General features: G+C 65.4%; 1 protein-coding gene across 1 annotated transcript in view; it reads left to right on the top strand.

Annotated features, from left to right (window-relative positions):
* Window positions 1–21088, top strand: part of LOC112061590 (collagen alpha-2(XI) chain-like) — a 42110-nt gene that overhangs the window by 12428 nt on the left and 8594 nt on the right. Inside the window, exons 19-50 of the mRNA XM_065563956.1 lie at window positions 307–360; window positions 448–501; window positions 1232–1276; window positions 2392–2445; window positions 2824–2868; window positions 3748–3801; window positions 4103–4156; window positions 5225–5278; window positions 5443–5550; window positions 5652–5741; window positions 5824–5877; window positions 6137–6244; window positions 6579–6686; window positions 6762–6815; window positions 6931–6984; window positions 7512–7619; window positions 8326–8379; window positions 8469–8522; window positions 8607–8660; window positions 9679–9732; window positions 10471–10578; window positions 11053–11106; window positions 11283–11336; window positions 11782–11835; window positions 12520–12573; window positions 12920–13027; window positions 13711–13764; window positions 13859–13912; window positions 14412–14519; window positions 14942–14995; window positions 19297–19332; window positions 19431–19484. Of these exons, the coding sequence (XP_065420028.1) occupies window positions 307–360; window positions 448–501; window positions 1232–1276; window positions 2392–2445; window positions 2824–2868; window positions 3748–3801; window positions 4103–4156; window positions 5225–5278; window positions 5443–5550; window positions 5652–5741; window positions 5824–5877; window positions 6137–6244; window positions 6579–6686; window positions 6762–6815; window positions 6931–6984; window positions 7512–7619; window positions 8326–8379; window positions 8469–8522; window positions 8607–8660; window positions 9679–9732; window positions 10471–10578; window positions 11053–11106; window positions 11283–11336; window positions 11782–11835; window positions 12520–12573; window positions 12920–13027; window positions 13711–13764; window positions 13859–13912; window positions 14412–14519; window positions 14942–14995; window positions 19297–19332; window positions 19431–19484 (2106 nt within the window). The remainder of the gene's footprint in view (window positions 1–306; window positions 361–447; window positions 502–1231; window positions 1277–2391; window positions 2446–2823; window positions 2869–3747; window positions 3802–4102; window positions 4157–5224; window positions 5279–5442; window positions 5551–5651; window positions 5742–5823; window positions 5878–6136; window positions 6245–6578; window positions 6687–6761; window positions 6816–6930; window positions 6985–7511; window positions 7620–8325; window positions 8380–8468; window positions 8523–8606; window positions 8661–9678; window positions 9733–10470; window positions 10579–11052; window positions 11107–11282; window positions 11337–11781; window positions 11836–12519; window positions 12574–12919; window positions 13028–13710; window positions 13765–13858; window positions 13913–14411; window positions 14520–14941; window positions 14996–19296; window positions 19333–19430; window positions 19485–21088) is intronic.

A 21088-nucleotide genomic window follows, 5' to 3' on the forward strand; every position in this document is an offset into this window, starting at 1 on the left:
AAGGCCCCGTGCCCCATTCCCTGCCCCCGTGAACAGCCAGCCCCCCACCCTGGGGCTGGATCAGAGCCGGCGCCCACTAAAAGGGAAAGGCCCCGTGCCCCATTCCCTGCCCCCCTGAACAGCCAGCCCCCCACCCTGGGGCCGGATGGGAGCCGGCACGCACTAGAGGGGAAAGGCCCCGTGCCCCATTCCCTGCCCCCCTGAACAGCCAGCCCCCCACCCTGGGGCCGGATGGGAGCCGGCACCCACTAGAGGGGAAAGGCCCCGTGCCCCATCCCCCTAGTCCCATCTCTCTCTCTCTCGCAGGGGAAGCTGGGCGTACCAGGTCTTCCCGGATACCCAGGACGGCAAGGCCCGAAGGTGAGCACTGTGGACGGTGGGTCTATCCCCTCTGCCCCCCCCGCCCCCCATCACCCCCCTTAACCCCCATCTCTTCTTTCTCCACAGGGATCTCAGGGCTTCCCCGGATTCCCTGGCACCAATGGTGAGAAGGGTGCTCGGGTGAGTAACCCTCCATCACCCCCCCAGCATGGCTTCCCCCACCCCCGGCACGGCTCCCCCCACTGCCCCCCGGTGGAGTGGGGTCCATGTTTCCCTCCGCAGGAGGCATCCCCATGTGGGAAACTGTTGGGGGGACCTGGGGGAGGGGGCTGCAGGTTCTGCTGGGGGGGGCTGACACCCCCCCGCAGGGATGGATTGGAACTGGGACTTACTGGTGGGGCTGGGTGAAGAGTGAGAGGCTGTTGGGGTGTGGGGGAGGGTCTTCTGGGGACAGGCTGGATGGGGGATGGTTCTAGGTGGGGGTATCTGCAAAGCCCTGGGTGGGGTGGGGTCCCCATAGGGGTTGGAGTTGGGGGTCCCTGTAGAGCTGCGAATAGGGTGTCCTTGGGGGTGTCCTATGGGTGGGGTCTCTGTAGAGCCCTGAATTGGGGGATCCCTGTGCAGGTTCTGTGGGGTTGGGGGACCCTGCAGAGCCATGGATGGGGGGGGGTTAATGGGGGCTGGGAGGGGGGTTGGTTCTGGGTGGCGGGTTCCAGGGGTGGGTGTTAGGGGTCCCTGCTGGGCCCTGGCTGGCTAAGGGGTCCCTGTGTGGGCTGGGTGGGACGTGGGGGGTCCCTGTGTGTCTCCCGTGGGTGGGTACATTATGGGTTCCTGCCGGGCCCTGGCTGGCAGAGGAGTTCTCCCACGGGTGCCCATGCCCTGGCTGTGTCTCACTGACTCTCTGTTGCAGGGTCTGTCCGGGAAGCCGGGGCCCCGGGGTGAGCGCGGCCCCTCGGTGAGTGTGGGGGAGAGGCGGGGGGTTAGTGCAGCCAAGTCTCTGGGCTCCCCCCATCCATCCTCACTCCCCCCGATCCATCTCTCCACATCTGTCCAGCCTTCCATCTGTGTTCTCCTTCCATCCAGCCCTCCGTCCTCCCATCCCTGCCCGAGTCCTCCGTCCCGATCCCCCTCGATCCGTCCCTTCTCATCTGTCTGTCCATCCTTCCATCTGTGTTCTCCTTCCATCCAGCCCTCCGTCCTCCCATCCCTGCCCCAGTCCTCCGTCCCGATCCCCCTCAGTCCGTCCCTTCTCATCTGTCTGTCCATCCATCCCTCTGCTTTCTCCATCCAAAACCTCCATCCCCTCCTTCTCACATCCACGTTCTCCTGTCTGTCCATCCATCCATCTGTGCCCAGTGCAGGGCCGGCCCCAGCATTTCTGCCGCCCCAGCAAAAAAAAAAAAAAAAAAAGAAAGAAAAGAAAGCCGCGATCGCGATCGGCAGCGGCAATTCGGCGGCAGGTCCTTTGCTCCTAGAGGGAGTGAGGGACCTGCCGCCGCCGAATTGCCGCACGTGCTGCCCCTCTCCCTTGGCTGCCCCAAGCACCTGCTTGTTAAGCTGGTGCCTGGAGCCGGCCCTGGCCCAGTGCAGGCTCCCCATCATGGCCCCTGCCCCTCCCGTGGAACCCCCCTCACCCAGTCCCCAGTGAGGTCATGCCCATGACCCCTGGGGCCAGCCACGCCCCCTGCCATGGGGCTCACGCCCCAGCTTGACTCATACATGATGTGTCCCCTCTGGGCTCCACCCCGCCTTGGCACAGGGCCTCGGGGCTGGGCCCCTCTCTGGTGGGGGGGCAAATATCCCCCTCCACCTACCCTCCTTAATCCTCCCATCTGGGGTTGGGGGGGTCCAGCATTCCCCTACCGGGGCTGGGGGTCATGTGTCCATCCCCGTCCTATGTGGCTGGTGGGTCCCTCCCATCTGCCGCCTCCATCCCTGAGATCCTCATGAACGCCCCCAGGGCACTGTGTGGGTTGCTGGGGTTCTGCCCCCCGGGAAGGGGCGGTTGGAGGACGGGAGGGGGCAGAGCTAGGGCTCAGACACTCACCCGCCTCTGTCTCATTCCTCCAGGGTCCCAGGGGCCAGCGGGGGCCACGAGGAGCCACTGGAAAGCTGGGGGCGAAGGTGAGGTCTGGGGCTCCGGGTCTGTCCGTCTGTCTGAGTGTCGAGTTGGGGTGGGGTCAGTGTGTTGCAGGGTGAGGTCTGGGCAGGGCTCAGAGGTCAGCGTGTGTAAGCAGGCTCTGGGTGTGCAAACGTGCAAGGCTGAATGTGTTCCTTTGTGTGTGTGTTTGTGTGTCCCTGTCTGTCCATGTGTGTGTGTCTTCTGTTTGTGTGTGTGTGTCCTGTCTGTCTGTCTCTCTCTCTCTGTCTCTCTGTGTGCATCTGTGTACATCTGAGTGTGTGAGAATGGGTGTGTGTGCTTGCACATCTGTGCACGCGTGTCAGTGTGTGTTGGAAGGGGACGTGCTCCTGGTTGCCTCTCACATTTGTCTCCCCCCACAGGGCACCTCTGGCGGTGACGGTCCCCATGGCCCTCCAGGGGAAAGGGTGAGTGTGAGTGTGGCGTAGGGGGGACCTGGGCGTGCACAGAGCCCTGGGCACCGCCCTTCGCTGCACCAGCTGGGCCTGGAACACCACTGCTGGGCCTCGTGCAGCCTGCCTCGCCTTGTGCCCATTCCTGTTCACCTCTCCAGGGCCCTGTGCGACAACTGTGCCAGGCATGGGTCACATTAGTGCAACACTCTCACTAGGCCTCTGCTCACCAACACCAGGCCTCATGCAGCCTGCCCTGTCTGAGCGTCGCTAGCACTGTTCAGCCTCTCCGTGAGCCGGCTCCAGACCTGCTGTGCGAGCTGCAGCGATTTGTTGGTGCGAGGGACGGGTCACTGCAGTGCGATGCTCGCACGACCCCAGTCACGGCTGCTGGGCCTGGCACAGTGCACAGCGCACAGCAGCCTCAGCAGGTCCCTAGTGCGAGGGATGGGTCACTTCAGTGCGATGCTCGCACGACTCCAGTCACGGATGCTGGGCCTGGCACAGTGCACAGCAGCCTCAGCAGGTCCCTAGTGCGAGGGGCGGGTCACTGCAGTGCGAAGCTTGCACGACCCCAGTCACGGATGCTGGGCCCGGCACGGTGCGCAGCAGCCTCAGCAGTTCCCTAGTGCGAGGGACGGGTCACTTCAGTGCGATGCTCGCACGACCCCAGTCACGGCTGCTGGGCCCGGCACGGTGCGCAGCAGCCTCAGCAGTTCCCTAGTGCGAGGGACGGGACACTTCAGTGCGACACGGCTGGCTTTGTGTAGTCGGGCTCCCGGTACAACATTGGCCTGCCTCTGGCCGTGCTGGCCTCCAGCTGGTGTTCCCCGGGCCGGGCATTGTTTTCCGTGCCCCCACATCCCCCCCCAATCTCCGCTCTGCTCTCCACAGGGACTCCCGGGCCCCCAGGGGCCAAACGGCTTCCCCGGACCCAAAGGGCCACCGGTGAGTAACATGCACTATCTACTGCCTCCCCTGCCCCTCTGCCTGCCCCCAGCCCCCTGCCGGCTCCTCAGCCCCCTCCCCCCACATCCAAGCTACCCCCCACCTGCTCCCCAGCCTCCCTGCCTGCATCCCAGCCCCCTCTCACCTACTCCCCAGCCTCCCTGCCTGCATCCCAGCCCTCTCCCACTGCCATTCCCACCCGGCCCCCCAGCTGGCTCCCCTGCCCTCCTGACTGCTCCCCAGTTCCCTCCCACTGACCTCTCCCCCTGCCCCACTGACCTCTCTGTTTTCCTCCCCACAGGGCCCCCCTGGCAAGGACGGGCTTCCTGGGCACCCCGGTCAGCGAGGAGAAGTCGTACGTGTCTCTGTTACTGCGCTGTTGGGCTTCAGATACTTTTCTCTTACCCCTGTGTTACTCTGTGTTTCCTCCCGTGTTACACTCTGGTTCCTCCCAGGTTACACCTAAGTAACTCCAGGCTACCTCTGGAAACTCCCTCATTACTCCTCATATAGTACCTTGTTACTTTCCGATTATTCCCCGTTACTCCTTTCTTACTCCCCTGTTACTCTCTGATTACTCTCACGTTACTCTCATATTACACCTCACATACTCCCACATTACTCTCTGGATACTCCTGTGTTACACCTCACATGCTTCTATGTTACGCTTTGGATACTCCCGTTACTCCTCTTTCACTCCCTCTTTGCATTCTGGTTGCTCACATATTACTCTCTGGATACTCCTGTATTATTCCTCTCTCACTCCTGCGTTGCACTCTGGTTACTCCCGCATTACTCCTCTCTTGCATATTGCTCTCTGTTCACTCCGCTGTTACTCTTGGTTACTCCCACTTTACTAGTCTCTTACTCCCGTGTAACTCTCAGGGTATTCCCATTTTAATCCTTGTATACTGATGTATTACATTCCGGATACTCCTGCATTACTCCTCACATACTCCAATGTTAGTCTCTGGTTACCCCCACGTTACTGCTCATAAATTCATGTATTACACTCTGGATTCACCGTTGTTTCTCCTCACACACTCACGTGTTACACTCTGGACTCACCATTGTTACTCCTCACACACTCACGTGTTACACTCTGGATTCACTATTGTTGCTCCCCACACACTCACGTGTTACACTCTGGATTCACCATTGTTACTCCTCACACACTCACATGTTACACTCTCGACTCACCATGGTTATTCCTCACACACTCACGTGTTACAGTCTGGATTCACCATGGTTACGCCTCACACACTCACGTGTTACGCTCTGGATACTCCATGGTTACTCCTCACACTTTTCTGCATTGCTCCTCACACACTCCTATGTGACTCTCCACTTACATTCGGGGGGTGGGGGGCAGAGCCATCAGCCGTGGCTTGTGCTAATGCCCCCATCTCTCTCTGTCTTTCAGGGTTTCCAAGGCAAGACGGGCCCCCCCGGCCCCCCGGGGGTGGTGGGACCTCAGGTAAGAAGCCGGGTGGTGGGGGGTGCCGGGGTGGGCTGGGAGCGGCTGTGCCTCCAGGGTGCAGTTACTCAGCAGCTCCCCCTGGTGGTGGAAGAGGCAGGTGTCGAAGGGTCTGGCCCATTCCCTGAAGGTCTCACACTGTTTCTTGTCTCCCCCTACACTAGGGCGCTTCTGGGGAGTCTGGTCAGATGGGGGAGAGAGGTCACCCAGGCCCCCCCGGACCCCCGGGAGAGCAGGGCTTGCCAGGACCCTCTGGGAAAGAAGGAACCAAGGTAAGGAGCTGTGATGCTCCAGTGCGGCGCTAGGGGGCGCTGTGCTGCAGGGAGTAGGGTCGGGGACCCACCTAATCCTCCTTCTCCTTCCCCCGGCGCAGGGAGACCCTGGCCCCCAGGGAGCCCTCGGGAAAGACGGCCCGGCTGGACTGCGCGGTTTCCCTGGTGAGCGTGGGCTGCCCGGCACCCCGGTGAGTACCCGCGCCCCCCCCCACAATGCCCCTAGCCCGTCCCCTGTGCCAGCAGGCCCTGACCTGTGCTTCTCTCCCGCAGGGCGGCACGGGGCTGAAAGGGAACGAGGGGCCGGCCGGACCCCCAGGACCTGCAGTGAGTATGATGTGGGGACCCCCACGCCAGCCCCTCCCCCAACTCCTTCCCCCAACTATTCCCCTAGGCCCCCACCTCCCCAACTGTTCTCTGATCTCCCTTCCCTCACTCCCCCATCAGCCCCTCTCCTCCCTAACCTCTGACCTCTGACCCCCCTGATCCTCCCCCTCCCTCACACCTGATCCCGGTCCCCGCAATGTGTGTCGGGGGGACCCCGCTGTGGGGGGCAGCAAGTGACTCCTCCTCTCTCTCCCCACAGGGCTCCCCCGGTGAGAGAGGCGGCCCTGGGCAGGGCGGCCCCATCGGACCCCCAGGCAGACCGGGTCCCCAAGGGCCCCCAGGCCCCGCTGGAGAGAAAGGAGTTCCTGTGAGTAGGGGGCACAGAGGGGGGAGCAGGGCTGAGTCGGATGCAGGGGGGGCTGGGAGCCAGGACTCCTGGGTTTTATCCCAGCTCTGGAAGGGGAGCGGGGTCTAGTGGTTAGAGCAGGGGGGGCTGGGAGCCAGGACTCTTGGGTTCTATTCTGGCTCTGGGAGAGGAGTGGGGGTTGGTGGGTTAGAGCAGGGGGGGCTGGGAGCCAGGACTCCTGGGTTCTGTGCCCAGTGCTGGGAGGGGAGTGGGGTCAGGTGGGTTAGAATGGGGGGTGGGTGGGAGCCAGGACTCCTGGGTTCTGTGCACCTCACTCCCCTCTGTTTCTCCCTAGGGTGAGAAAGGTCCCATAGGCCCCGCTGGCCGCGACGGAGTCCAGGGTCCCGTTGGGCTGCCCGGCCCAGCGGGGCCCCCAGGGGGTGCTGGTGAGGACGGCGACAAGGTAAGGCCCGTCTGTGTCTGTGTCCTTCCCCCACACACGACGATGGGCTAAACCCCCTTTCTCCTCTCTCCACAGGGCGAGGTGGGCGAGCCGGGCCAGAAGGGTGGCAAAGGCAACAAGGGAGAGCACGTGAGTATGAGCTGGGGGCTCCCCTGACCCCACACTGGGGCTGACCCCCCCCCCAATTTCTGCCTGGGGTATCTCTGTGTCTCAGCACCCCTGACCCCTGTCTCCTTCCTTCCAGGGTCCCCCAGGACCCCCAGGTCCCATGGGCTCAGTCGGGCAGCCTGGAGCAGCCGTAAGTACCTTGCCCCCCTCAGACAGCCTCCTGCAGCACAGGGCAGGGGGGCCCTGCGGCTGGTAGCACGGGGCGGTGCCAGCTCTGGGCAGGGTGGGACTACAGAGCTGGGTCAGCCCCGTGCAGGGCCTGGGTGATGGAGCCGGGTCGGTTCCGTGCAGGGCCTGGGTGATGGAGCCGGATCAGCTCCATGTGGACAGGGTGGGGGACGTAGCTGAGGGCGATGGAGCCCGGTCTGCTCCGTGCCGGGCGGAGGGTCCCTGACTCCTGGCAGCGCAGTGTCCCGGCCCCTCACTCATGCCATGGGGCGAGGTTCCTGACGGCAAAGAGGCCCCGCATCACACTGATGGAGTGTGGGTGGGATTCCGGGGGGGTCCCGTCAATGGGGAATGGCGGTGGGGGGGTATTCCCGCTGCTCCCACAGCGCCGAGACCTCCCCTCACCCCCACCCCCACCCGCTCAGCGAGTCCCGTCTCCCCGGGGCCACTCGGGGCCTGTCTCTGACTCTCTCTTGTGTCTGTGTCGAGGGGGCTGATGGGGAGCCGGGCGCTCGGGGCCCCCAGGGCCACTTTGGGGCGAAGGGCGATGAAGGAACCCGCGGATTCAACGGGCCGCCTGGCCCCATCGGGCTGCAGGTGAGTGGGGGGGACCTGTCATTGGCCTTGCAGGGTTGCCCCCTCTGCCCCCCATTGAGCCACTCCGGTGCCCTGGCCCCACCCCTACACCTGGCCCCACCCCTGGCCCTGCCCCCATGCTCTATAGTCCCACCTGTCTCCGCCTTCCCCCTGGACCCGGACCCGACCCGGGCCCCCCTTCCTAGCCATGGCCCCAGCCCTAGCCACCCAATCCGGCCTGCCCCATGGTACAGTTCTAGCTGGGGACAGGATTCCCCTTCACTTCCTGTCCCAAACTGCTGGGCAGCATGACAGTGTGACCACTGGCCAGTTGTTGCTGGGTCCCACCCCCGAGCCAGCTGTTCTGGGAGGCGGGGGAAGCTATCCCTGTGTGCCCTCCTCCCCACCTATCTGGATCCAGATGTGCCCCTTTGTCTGGGTCCCCTCCCCCCATCCCCGCTCCAGATGTGCCCCTTGCTCTGCTCCCCCCCCAGCTCCAGATGTGTCCCTCCCTCTGAGCCACCATCCCATCCTGAATCCAGATGTGTCCCTCCATCTCTGCCCATCCTCCAGATCCAGATGTGTCCTAGGTCTAGGACCCTCTTCATCCCAAATCCAGATGTGCTGCCTGCTTCCCCCATCTCCCTGGATCCAGATGTGCCCCTTGATCTGCCCTCTTCCCCCAGTCCAGATGTGCCTCGCACTGATGCTCTCTGTCTCTCCTTAGGGTCTGCCGGGCCCGGCGGGGGAGAAGGGCGAGACAGGTGACGTGGGCCCTATGGTAAGTGACCCCGGCTGCCCCCATTCCCAGTCCCCCCTCCAGGTAGGAATGTCCCAGAGCCCCCCTCACCTTGTTCTTTCTCCCCACAGGGCCCCCCAGGACCACCAGGGCCGCGTGGTCCAGCCGGACCCTCCGGAGCCGACGTAAGTTCCTCCCCCGCTCCCCACCCCTGTCAGCCCTGACCCGGGTGTCCCCGGAGGTAACCAGCTCTGCTCTCTCCCCTGCAGGGACCCCAAGGCGGCCCTGGAGGCATCGGCAACCTGGGCCCCCCTGGAGAGAAGGTAGGTGGAGGCAGGACGCCTGGGTTCTCTCCCAGCCCCGGGGGGGCAGGGTGGGGCTGGTAGATTTCATGGAGTTCAAGGCCAGAAGGGCCCATTCGCTCGGACAGCAGCGGGCAGAGAATCACTCCCTGTCACCCTGTGCCCAGCCCTGCGACCTGGCTGGGCCGACACCTGTCAGCGCTCGGGGGACCGAGCCTGGGGCCACGACAGCTGAGCCCAGGAGGGACCAAGGGGCCCCAAGGGCTGACACCGCTGCAATGGCAGGGACCTGATCCGCTGAGCCCAGCCAGTGACCCACATCCCGCGCTGCAGGGGAACAGGAAACCCCCCGAGGGCCCTGCCTGTCTGTCCTGGGGGAGATTCCTTCCCTGCCCCAGTCTGGGGACCCCCAGCGTGTGAGCCAGACTCAGCAGCCAGACAGCGGTGTCTCTGGAGCTGCTCAGAGCACCCCCCCACCCCGTGGTGCCCCGTCTCCAGCTGATTGAGTCTCGGGGAGCAAATCCCTTCCTGACCCTGCCGCCCTGCAGCCTGAGACTGGACGAGTCACTGTCCGCGTGCAGAGCGTGCAGAGGGCAGTGCAGGCGACCCTGTTCTCCCCGTGGCCCGTGAAGGGAGGGGACGGATGGGGGGGACTCAGAGTCACAGACTGCAGGAGTCAAAGGGCCCCACCATCACTCGCCCAGGGGAATGTGGGGCTGGAGCAGGACTCCTGGGTTCTCTCCCGGCTCCGGGAGGGGAGCGGGGCCAGGACTCCTGGGTTCTCTCCCGGCTCCGGGAGGGGAGCAGGGCCAGGACTCCTGGGTTCTGTCCCGGCTCCGGGAGGGGAGTATAGCCAGGACTCCTGGGTTCTGTCCCGGCTCTGGGAGGGGAGCGGGGCCAGGACTCCTGGGTTCTGTCCCAGCTCAGGGAGGGGAGAGGAGTGGGGTCTAGTGACACAGGGCCTGTCGGGTGCTGTGTCCCCGGGACCATCCAGGGGGGACTGGTCGGAGCGCGGGCGCTGACGTCTCTCTCATTTCAGGGTGAGCCTGGCGAGTCGGGGGCCCCCGGCATCCCCGGGGAGCCAGGAGTCAAGGTGAGTCTTTGGGCCCCCCTGCCCCTCGCACACCCTACCTGGCAGCATGGCCACTAACCCCCCAGGAACCTCCCCCCCCCCCGTTTGTCCCTCTCCTACCCCCCCGAGTCCTCGCCCCCATCTGGCGGCACAGCCAGGGAGGCCCCCGCTCCATCCCCCACCAAGGAGCCCCCCGAGCCTCCTTCATCCCCTCTACTGGGGCCCTGCCCCCTATGGGAATCAGTGGCCAGCTCCCCACCTCTGTCTCTTCCTTATTAAGGCCCACTCAGAGCTGTCAGCCTCCAGCCAGGGACCCCTCCTTGGGGGGTATCTCCTGTCAGGAACCCCCAGAGCGCTGCTCCCCACAGGCAAGGGCCCCTCAGGGCCCATCTATCCCCATGCCTTGGGGGGGGAGACCCAGGGCTGGGCCTGGCCTTTCCCCCACCCAGTGAGGACCCCCCCGGAGCCCCTTTCTTCCAACAGGAACCCCACCACAAGTCTGGAGTGCTCCCCTCTCCCCAGGCTGTGAACCCCACCCCAGAGACACTGGGGCCAGGACCCCTCCCCCCTGACAGGCCCCCTCCAAGAGACTCCTTCCCCCGCACACATGGGGGATCTCCCCAAGGAACACTGGGGCTGGCATCCCTCCCTTAGAGCTGACCCCCAGAGCTCTGCCCCCTACCAGGCCACTCCCCCCATCCTCCCTGTGCCCACAGACCCCACACTGACCTCCCCCCCCCCGCTCTGTCTCCTTCCCAGGGCCCGCGAGGAGAGCGAGGGGAGAAAGGAGAAACCGGAGCCGCTGGCACAGCTGGACCCCCTGGAGGGAAAGGGCCCCCCGGAGACGATGGGCCCAAGGGGAACCCCGTGAGTGACGTGGTGCAGAGACCGGGGGAGGGGGAGCCAGGACTCCTGGGTTCTCTCCCAGCTCTGGGAAGGGAGTTGGGGGCTAGTGGTTAGAGCAGGGGGGTTGGGAGCCAGGACTCCTGGGTTCTCTCCCAGCTCTGGGAGGGGAGCGGGGGCTGGTGGTTAGAGTGGGGCAGGGGGTGTTGGGAGCCAGGACTCCTGGGTTCTATCCCAGCTCTGGGAGGGGAAGGGAGGGGGGGCTGGGAGCCAGGACTCCTGGGTTCTCTTCCCGGCTCTGGGAGGGGAGTGGGGGCTGGTGGGTCAAAGCAGGGGGGCTGGGAGCCAGGACAGCTGGGTTCTATCCTCAGCTCTAGGAGGGGAGCGGGGGTTGGTGGGTTAGAATGGGGCAGGGGGTGTTGGGAGCCAGGACTCCTGGGTTCTGTGCCTGGCTGGAGGAGGAGGTGGCTCAGGCTAATTCATTCCTGTCTCTTCCAGGGTCCTGTTGGTTTCCCAGGGGATCCGGGCCCCCCAGGTGAAATGGGCCCCAGGGTAAGTATCAGCCCCATGCGTTGCCCTCCAGGTCCCTGCAGTCTGGGGGCAGGGGAGGTGCTGGGAGGGGGGGTGGGGACCCAGGGGGAATGCAGCAGGGTTTGGGGCCCCCCGGCTGGGGTTTGGGGTCCCTGCCAAGGCCTCCTGCTGACTCAGGGCTTGTTTTCCCCCTCCAGGGCCAGGACGGGGCGAAGGGCGAACGAGGCGAGGACGGGGAACCCGGGCAGCTGGTGAGTGACTAGGGCTCCCGAGTGGGGCCCTGACGGGGTCCCCCCCACAATGGTTTGGAATGGATCTCCCCTGACACTTGGACTGGACACCCCACCTGTGTCCCCAGCGCTCCAGACGGGATCCGCCCCCCCCAGACCCCCAACAGTCTGATCAGACTTTGCGTGCCCCCCATGCTCCAGATAGGGTCCCTCTCTGGATTCCTTTCTGTCCGACCTTCCTGACTGGCCCCTCCGACGTTCTGGATTGGAACCCGCCTCCGAAGTTCCAGATCCCCCCTCTCTGACTGTACTCTGGGTTCCTCTGTTCCGGATCAGACTCCCCATCTCTGGGTTCTCATCTCCATGATGTTCTAGATCAGGTTCCCCACCTCTCCAGGTTCCCCTCTCCATGACGTTCCGGATTAGATTGTTTCTCCTAACTCCAGGTCTCTCTCTCTCTCTCTAGGGCTCGCCAGGCCCGACAGGAGAGAACGGCCCCCCAGGTCCCCCAGGGAAGAGGGTAAGTGATGGGTCTGTCTGGGCCCCCTCCCCTGCCCAGTCACCCCCCTCCTCCTGCCATCCCCCAGGAGCAGGGCAGAGGCATCTCACTGCGCGGGGGTGTGAGGGACGCACCTGCTGTCCCAGCTACTGTGCGACGGGGACTCTGACCGGCACAGACCCCCTGACCCCGGGCACCCACCCCGCCTGCAGCCACAGTGACCTGCCAGCAGGAGGCAGCAGACACGCGCACTTGCACACACACACAAATCCGGCTCCCTGGGAATCTCATTGCGGAGAGGGTGGGGCTGGCACCGAGGGCAGGAAATTCCTTCCCGACCCAGCAGCGAGCGAAATGCCCGGCCCAGAACGCGGCAGCTAATGACAGGGAAACCACTTAGCTCCAGGGACCCCTCCCGCCCCACACCGAGCCAGCTGGTCCCCGCCCTGGGGCCGGGTGGGAGCCAGCGCCCCCTAGATGGGACAGGCCCCGTGCCCCATTTCCTGCCCCCCTGAGCCAGCCAGTCCCTGCCCTGGGGCCGGGTGGGAGCTGGCGCCCCCTAGATGGGACAGGCCCCGTGCCCCATTTCCTGCCCCCCTGAGCCAGCCAGTCCCTGCCCTGGGGCCGGGTGGGAGCCGGCGCCCCCTAGAGGGGACAGGCCCCTGCCCCATTCCCTTGTTCACCCCCTGTCTCCTCTCTCCGCAGGGCCCCGCAGGCTCCCCGGGTCCCGAGGGGCGTCAGGGCGAGAAGGGCACTAAGGTAAGTGACTCAGACTCCGTGGGCCCCCCCGGGTGGGGTCTCTGCTGGGGAGGTGTCGGGTCACGGATCCCCTGGGGTCAGACCCAGCTCGGAGCTCCCCAGAGACGAGGCGCAGCTGGGTCTGTCCCAGGGCCCAGGGCCCGGGCTGGCAGCTCCCGGTACAGCCAGCCAGGCCGCGTCCCGGCCACGCCAAGGGCTCCTGTCCCATGATGCACTGGGGTCGGTGTGACGGGGAGCCCCAGGATGGTCTCTGACCCCAAAGGGGCGCGGTGACACCAAGGAGCCCCCGCCACAGCTGTGACCGTGTCGCCCATCCCCGAGCTCACCCTGCCCCTCCGTCCCCCAGGGCGAGCCAGGCGCCGTGGGACCTCCGGGCAAGACCGGCCCTGTGGGGCCCCAGGGACCAGCCGGCAAGCAGGGGCCTGACGGGCTGAGAGGCATCCCTGGCTCAGTGGTAAGTAACAGCCAGTGCACGCCAGCAGGATGCCTGGGTCCTGTCCCAGCTCTGCGGGGGAGTGGGGGCTGGTGGGTTAGAGCAGGGGGGCTGGGAGCCAGGACTCCTGGGTTCTCTCCCCAGCTCTGGGAGGGAAGTGGGAGCTAGTGGGTCAGAGTGGGGGGGCTGGGAGCCAGGACTCCTGGGTTCTCTCCCCAGCTCTGGGAGGGGAGTGGGGTCCAGTGGGTTAGAGCAGGGGGGGCTGGGAGCCAGGACTCCTCGGTTCTATCCCAGCTCTGGGAGGGGAGTGGGGGCTGGTGGTTAGAGCGGGGGGAGCTGGGAGCCAGGACTCCTGGGTTCTATCCCAGCTCTGGGAGGGGGTGGGTTTGTCCCCAGCTCTGCAGTTCATGCTTGAATTTCCCTGCCTGCTGATGGGTCTCTGAGCCCCGGACACACGGGGTCTGGGTCCGGTCTCAGCTGCCCTTGCTGTAAATCCAGAACCGCCCTTCCCCGATGCCAGTGGGCAGAGAGTGGAGCTCTGTCCCCCTCAGGCCTGTCCAGAGCGGTCAACGCATGAGACCCCCTGCCTCCGGGCTGGGAGCCCCAGAGCAGGGTGGGGCCTCTGGGGCTGGTCTGTGGGGAGCAGCCCCAGGGCATGGTCGGGGCAGCGTTTAGCGCTAACCTCTCCCCTCCATCCCCCGCAGGGAGAACAAGGCAAGCCAGGCGCGACGGGCCAGACGGGCCCCCCGGGACCTGTGGTGAGTGTGACTCCGCCCTCCCGTGTGACAGCGCCCCCAGGGGAGAGCCCCCCTTCCCTCCCTGGCTAACCGCTCTGCCTGTGTCTCCCTGCAGGGCCCCCCGGGACTGCCTGGCCTCAAAGGGGACTCCGGACCCAAAGGAGAGAAGGTGAGCGGGGGGCACACGGGAGGCGCACAGCCTGTGTGTGAACACACACAACACACCCGTGGGGGGGGGAATGATACACGCCCCGTGCACCAGTGTGCACCAGCGTGTGCCACGTGGCGCCAGCCCACGCCACGCATGCCAGGGAACCTGCCAGCACACACGTGCTACACACTGCAGGTGAATGCACCGAGAGACGGGAACGCCCACGACACGTGCATCACGAGCGTGGCACAAGTCTGTGTGAACCAAACACATCAGCACAACTGCCTGCGAGTATCCCTGGGGTGCACGTCCCACAGCTCGCACGAGGGGCACGAGGGTGTGTGAGCGCCCAGGGCAGAGACCCGCGCAGAGACCCCTCCCCACACGCTGTCCGTATCGACATGCCCAGCCCCCAGCATGCAGCCCGTCTGTCTGTCTGTCTGTCTGTCCGACACCCAGCCCTCGACGCCGTCCCCCATCTGTCTGTCCTGCACTGACCACTGTCTGTCTTTCCCAGGGCCACCCTGGTCTGATCGGTCTGATCGGACCCCCGGGCGAGCAGGGAGAGAAAGGGGACCGGGGCCTGCCTGGCCCGCAGGGCTCCCTGGGGTCGAAAGGAGAGACCGTGAGTATCGGGGGAGGGGGAGTCCTCCACTGCCAGAGACCCCTGCCATGTGGGGAGGAGTGGGAGCTTGGGGGGCCAGGAGCCAGGACTCCAGGGTTCTCTCCCCGGCTCTGGGAGAGGAGTGGGGGCTGGTGGTTAGAGCAGGGGGGCTGGGAGCCAGGACTCCTGGGTTCTCTCCCCGGCTCTGGGAGGGAAGTGGGGGCTGGTGGTTAGAGCAGGGGGGCTGGGAGCCAGGACTCCTGGGTTCTAATAACTGCTCTGAGGGTGGTAGTGGTGAACAGGGCTGCCCAGGGAGGAGCTGTGTTGGACCCAGGGCAGACAGGGGGCGAACGTGGGAGCCCCTGTGAGGTCTGGGGTGCGAGGGGTTAATTGGGATGCTCCTGTTCTCGCACTAATTCCGCTCTCTGTTCTCGCTCCTGCAGGGGATCCCTGGTGCTACTGGCCCCATCGGCCCCGCCGGGCCCCCGGGACTTCCTGTGAGTGACCTTTGACCTTCTCCTGTGCCTCACCCCATGGCCCCCTTGTCTGAGCATCACCTGTAATGGGCCCCGTTTTGTCACCTGCCCTCACCCTTGTGTCTGGGCATCCCCTGTAACGTGCCCGTGACACTACGGGGTGCAGTCCAGACAGGGGCAGAGGCTGTGTCACCGCCTGCCCGGTATCCTGGGGTGCCCTGCGGTGCCTTGCTGCTGGAGCTCCCAGCCTGGACCCCCCACAACCCCCCCAGCATGTTCCCCCCGAGGGCTGGGTACAGCCACCCCCTGCCAGCCATTCACAGGCCACGCCTGGCTCCCACCAGCCTGGGTTAGTGCTGCGGGGTGACCCCAGCCCGCTCCCCACTCCACCCTGCCCCCCAGACCTGTGTTCTGCACTGTCCAGCCACGCCCAGGTCACACCCGGCCCCACCAGACTGGGTTAGTGCTGCAGGGTGACCCCAGCCTGCTCCCTGCCCCACCCTGCCCCCCGGACCGTGTGTTCTGCACTGCCAGCCCTCTCCTGGACAGGCCGATAGGGGATCTCATACAGCCGGTAGCCCCACAGATGGCGTTACCCACACAGCTCGCAGCCTGGGATTAGGGTCGACAAATAATAGAAGTTTCATTCACTACAGAGCGGTAGGTGGTCAGTGGGTCCCGGTGACAAGGCGTCGAGGTCAGATGGTCACAGGGAGAATAAAGATAAAACGCTGCCCAGAACAAACCCTAACGGAGTGGGCGTGGTCCCAGGTGCAGTCCCTAACTGCTGGTCGTGCGCCGGGTCGGGGCCTGTCCCGGGGGCCGACGGTCAGTTTCTTGTGACCTCAGAGGCGAAAGAGCAGGGTGGGGAGTGAGAGCGTGGGGTGTTCGCCCCTGTCACGGACTCACAGGTCTTGCCCACTCTTGGCCCCGTGCAGTCCGTGAGGGGTGCCCCTTTCAGTGCGACAGCCCTTCTCGGGGGTCCACTCTCTCTCAGGGTCAGGCCCCTCCACCTTCTGGAGCCACTCCTCTCGGAGCCTTAGCACGTCTGTCTCTGCCGTGGGCCCCCTCAGGGAGTCCCCTCACTCTGGACCCCTGGGGCCTCCACCCCCGAAGGGGTCGATGCCCCTCCCCCCCCGCCCTGTTCTCTAGACCGGAGTGACTCTCAGCCAGCGTCACACAGGAGGGTTTATTGAGAGTTGAACCCAGCACAGGAAACTCTCAGGGCCTCCGGCCTGGCCTCCCTCAGCCCAGCACATCCCAGTCTCTCTGCATCCAGGTGGATGCTCCCCCTCTCCAGCCCAGAGCCCCCCTGCTCCCAGCTGGGCATCTGAGATCCCCGGCCCCAAGCCCCCTCTGTCCATTGTCTTCTCTCCAGGGAAACAGCAGCAAAGTCTGTTTGAACAGGTCGTAGCCCCCGTCTCAACACCATCCATTTGGCTGAACGCCTGTATGGCTTTGGGACCCAGCCGGGGGGTCAGACAGCGAAGCCTGTCTGCGGGGTCAATCTGGTTCAGTTCACAAGCCTTCTCAAAGGCTGTGACGTAAGCATCAATACCCCCCCCCCCTCCTGGAACTGGGGCAGCAGTTCGGTGTCTAGACTCCCCTCAACACCGGCATCTTGGGGCCCTTCCCCACTTACCCCGCGGCAGTTCCCTCTTGGCCCATCTCTCGTCCATCTCCAACTTGTGCTTCCGCTGTTCTACACGGTCTGCTCGTTCTCTCTCTCTGCCCACCAGCCTCCGATCCTCCAGCTCCAGCTCCTTCGCTTTCAGCTGCAGCTCCAATCTCCGCAGCTCCTCTGGGGAGGAACCGGACTGGGGTCTCCCTGTACTGACTGGGGAGTCAGGTCTGACCCACTCCCGGTCGCTACACAGACTGCCCCCCCGGCTACTCCCCGGCTCTCCGGGCACCCCGGGAGCCCCCCTGGGGTCTGGAGCCTGCGGCTCAGACGGGTCATTCTCTACCAGCTGAGCAATCAGCCGCTCCTTAGTGAGCCTCCCCACGCTCAGCCCCCTCTCGCTGCAGAGTCGGGCCAGGTCACTCTTACGGAGCTGGTTCTAGGCCATGTCCAGGCTGGTTCCGTTCAACACCCTCGTTCTATCGCTGGCAGCCACTCACTGCACAGCGCCTGCGCCCACAGCCAACGTCTACAGGGTGCATCTGCAACACATCCCACTGCTGACACCACGTTGTCACGGACTCACAGACCGTGCCCACCTTTGGCCCCGTGCGCTCCGTGGGGGGTGCCCCTTTCAGGGCAACAGCCCTTCGCGGGGGTCCACTCTCTCTCGGGGTCAGGCCCCTCCACCTCCTGGAGCCGCACCTCTCTGAGCCTTAGCACGCCTGTCTCTGCCGTGGGCCCCCTCAGGGAGTCCCCTCGCTCTGGACCCCCCGGGCCTTCACCCCCGAAGGGGTTGATACCACCCTGTTCTCTAGACCGGAGTGACTCTCAGCCAGCGTCACACAGGAGGTTTATTGAGAGTTGAACCCAGCACAGGAAACTCTCTGACCCTCAGACCTGGCCTCCCTCAGCCCAGCACATCCCAGTCTCTCTGCATCCAGGGGGGCTCTGCCTGCTCCCCCTCTCCAGCCCAGAGCCCCCCTGCTCCCAGCTGGGCATCTGATACCCCCAGCCCCAAGCCCCCTCTGGCTATTGTCTTCTCTCCAGGTAAACAGGGTCGTAAACTGGGGCCTCCTCTCCTCGCTTCTGTCCTCTGGCTGGAACCGGCTGGTTCGGTCACTGGGGCCTCACTCTGCAGCCCATTGTCTTCCCAATGGCCAGAACCGGCTGCGTCTCCTCAGCTGGGTCTCCGGGTCGGGGTCTCAGGTCACCGGTCACTGGGGTCTCCATCCTCCAGGCCATTGGCTGGGGTCCCACGTTCCCTCTTCGGTCCTCTGTAACAACAAACTCCCTCTCCCCTCCCCTCGTTAAACCAGTAACACCCAGGTAAACTGAGTCCCACCCCCTCCACATGCAAACCATTGAAACCCCACCGAAAACAAGAAACCCCCCACTTCGTCACAGCCCCCCCCTTGAATAGCTCAGCCCCTGGGACAAGCATGCTCCCGAGGGGACTCCTAGATAACGCTCTGTCCCCCAGGGGACCCCTAGATAACGCTCTGACCCGTGGAGCAAGGGGACCCCTAGATAATGCTGTGTCCCCTGCAGTGAGGGGACCCCTAGATAACGCTCTGTCCCCCAGGGGACCCCTAGATAACACTCTGACCCGCGGAGTGAGGGGACCCCTAGATAACGCTCTGACCCCTGGAGCGAGGGGATGTGGAGTTGGGGGGACGGGTGTGCTGAGCTCAGGGATGTCGACACTGGGGAGCTCTCCTGTTGGCGGAGTTAATCCACCTCCCCGAGGGGCTGGCGCTGTGTCGGCGGGCGAAGCTCTCCCACGGCAGCGCTGGCCAGGCGGGGGCAGGTCGGTGTAAGTGCCTCGCTCGGGGGGATTATTCACAGCCCCGAGCGACGTGCTTACACCGATACACTCTGCAGTGTAGCCCTGGCCTCAGACCTGGTTGATCCTGCCCCGGCCCCGTGCCAGAGCATGGCCACTTGCTGGGTGCTGGCCCATCTGCTCGGATGGCGCCTGGCTGGACGCGGGCCCTTGTCGCTTCTCCAGATCTGTCAGACGTGACTGCAGCATGTCGGTGACGTGCGTACGACGTGGCTGCGTGGGGCCCCGTGAGCTCATGACCAGCCAGTCACTGGTGTGCAAAGGGAGCTCGCTAGGTGCATTTGTGACGAACTGGGACTGTTCTCAATGTGGTCTTTGAATGCTGAGTGGGGAGTGTTGGCTGGGAAGGCAGGGGAGTGTGGCTAGGATGGTCTGCATGGGGGGATGGGAGACTGGCTGTGAGGGAAGATACCTGAGCATGTAACGTGAGAACCCAGGAAGGGGTTAGAGGCCAGGTGACACCTTTGTCCAGGAAACTGAACAAAGTCTGGGGAGAGAGTTTCAGAGGGGGCTGGTGGAATGGCTGGGAGGCAGACGGGGCTCTGACCCCCCAAGGGGGCTGTGGTGCCCCTGGGACCCCAAGATGCACCTAACTGGGGGGGTCCTGTTGTCTGTGCCTGCAAGACCTGTCTTGGACTGTATTCCTGTCCTCCAAATAAACCTTCTGCTTTACTGGCTGGCTGAGAGTCATGGTGAATCGCGGGACGCCGGGGGTGCAGGGCCCGGTGTCCCCCCACACTCCATGACAGCATTACAGGGCGTATCCCATCACACTGCCCCTCCCCGGCCTGAGGGCTGCCAGCGTCCCCCACTTCCAGCCCCCGTGTCTCTGATTGTCCTGTCGTTGCTTTGCAGGGCCCGGCCGGTCCCAAGGGTGCGAAGGGAGCCACGGTAAGCGCTGTCCCTGGTGCCCCAGCAGGGGGTGCACTCCGCCCCCCCCCCCCCGTCAGCCCTGCAGGCAGCTGATGTCTCTGTTTTCTCCCCGCCAGGGACAAGCCGGCCCCAAGGGCGAGCGAGGCGTCCCCGGCCCCCCCGGACACCCGGTGAGTGACCCCCCCACCCTGCTTCCCTTCGACCTGCTGCCTCGGACCGTCCGTTCCCTGCGCTCCGGCTGCTTCTCCGGTCCCCGCCATCCCTCACTCACAGCGTCGTCCCCCTTCCTGGCTCGGTTACTTACCCTGCTGTCTGCCCCGCCCTGCCCCCTTCCCTCCCTGCCCCCTCGCCCCGCCCTGTCCCCTTCCCTCCCTGCCCCCTTGCCCTGCCCCCTGCCCCTCCCACTGCTCCCCCCATCTCTCACTCACAGCGTCGTCCCCCTTCCTGGCTCGGTTACTTACCCTGCTGTCTGCCCCGCCCTGCCCCCTTCCCTCCCTGCCCCCTTGCCCTGCCCTGCCCCCTGCCCCTCCCACTGCTCCCCCCATCCCTCACTCACAGCATCGTCCCCCTTCCTGGCTCGGTTACTTACCCTGCTGTCTGCCCCGCCCTGCCCCCTCGCCCCGCCCTGCCCCCTCGCCCTGCCCTGCCCCCTGCCCCTCCCACTGCTCCCCCCATCCCTCACTCACAGCATCGTCCCCCTTCCTGGCTCGGTTACTTACCCTGCTGTCGGCCCCGCCCTGTCCCCTTCCCTCCCTGCCCCTTTGCCCCGCCCTGCCCCCTTCCTTCCCTGCCCCTGCCCCTCCCACTGCTCCCCCCATCCCTCACTCACAGCGTCGTCCCCCTTCCTGGCTCGGTTACTTACCCTGCTGTCTGCCCTGCCCTGTCCCCTTCCCTCCCTGCCCCCTCGCCCTGCCCTGTCCCCTTCCCTCCCTGCCCCCTGCCCCTCCCTGCCCCCTTCCTTCCCTGCCCCTGCCCCTCCCACTGCTCCCCCCATCCCTCACTCACAGCATCGTCCCGCTTCCTGGCTCCGTTACTTACCCTGCTGTCGGCCCCGCCCTGCCCCCTTCCCTCCCTGCCCCCTCGCCCTGCCCTGCCCCTCCCACTGCTCCCTGCCCCTCCCACTGCTCCCCCCATCCCTCACTCACAGCATCGTCCCCCTTCCTGGCTCGGTTACTTACCCTGCTGTCGGCCCCGCCCTGCCCCCTTCCCTCCCTGCCCCCTCGCCCTGCCCTGCCCCCTTCCCTGCCCCCTGCCCCTCCCACTGCTCCCCCCATCCCTCACTCACAGCATCGTCCCCCTTCCTGGCTCCGTTACTTACCCTGCTGTCGGCCCCGCCCTGCCCCCTTCCCTCCCTGCCCCCTGCCCCTCCCACTGCTCCCCCCATCCCTCACTCACAGCATCGTCCCCCTTCCTGGCTCTGTTATTTACCCTGCTGTCTGCCCTGCCCCCTTCCCTCCCTGCCCCCTCGCCCTGCCCTGCCCCCTTCCCTCCCTGCCCCCTCGCCCTGCCCTGCCCCCTTCCCTCCCTGCCCCCTGCCCCTCCCACTGCTCCCCCCATCTCTCACTCACAGCATCGTCCCCCTTCCTGGCTCGGTTACTTACCCTGCTGTCTGCCCCGCCCTGCCCCCTTCCCTCCCTGCCCCCTCGCCCTGCCCCGCTCCTTCCTTCCCTGCCCCCTGCCCCTCCCACTGCTCCCCCCATCCCTCACTCACAGCGTCGTCCCCCTTCCTGGCTCGGTTACTTACCCTGCTGTCGGCCCCGCCCTGCCCCCTTCC

The sequence above is a fragment of the Chrysemys picta genome, chromosome 12, assembly GCF_011386835.1.
Source record: "Chrysemys picta bellii isolate R12L10 chromosome 12, ASM1138683v2, whole genome shotgun sequence".
Classification (NCBI taxonomy): Eukaryota; Metazoa; Chordata; order Testudines; family Emydidae; genus Chrysemys; species Chrysemys picta.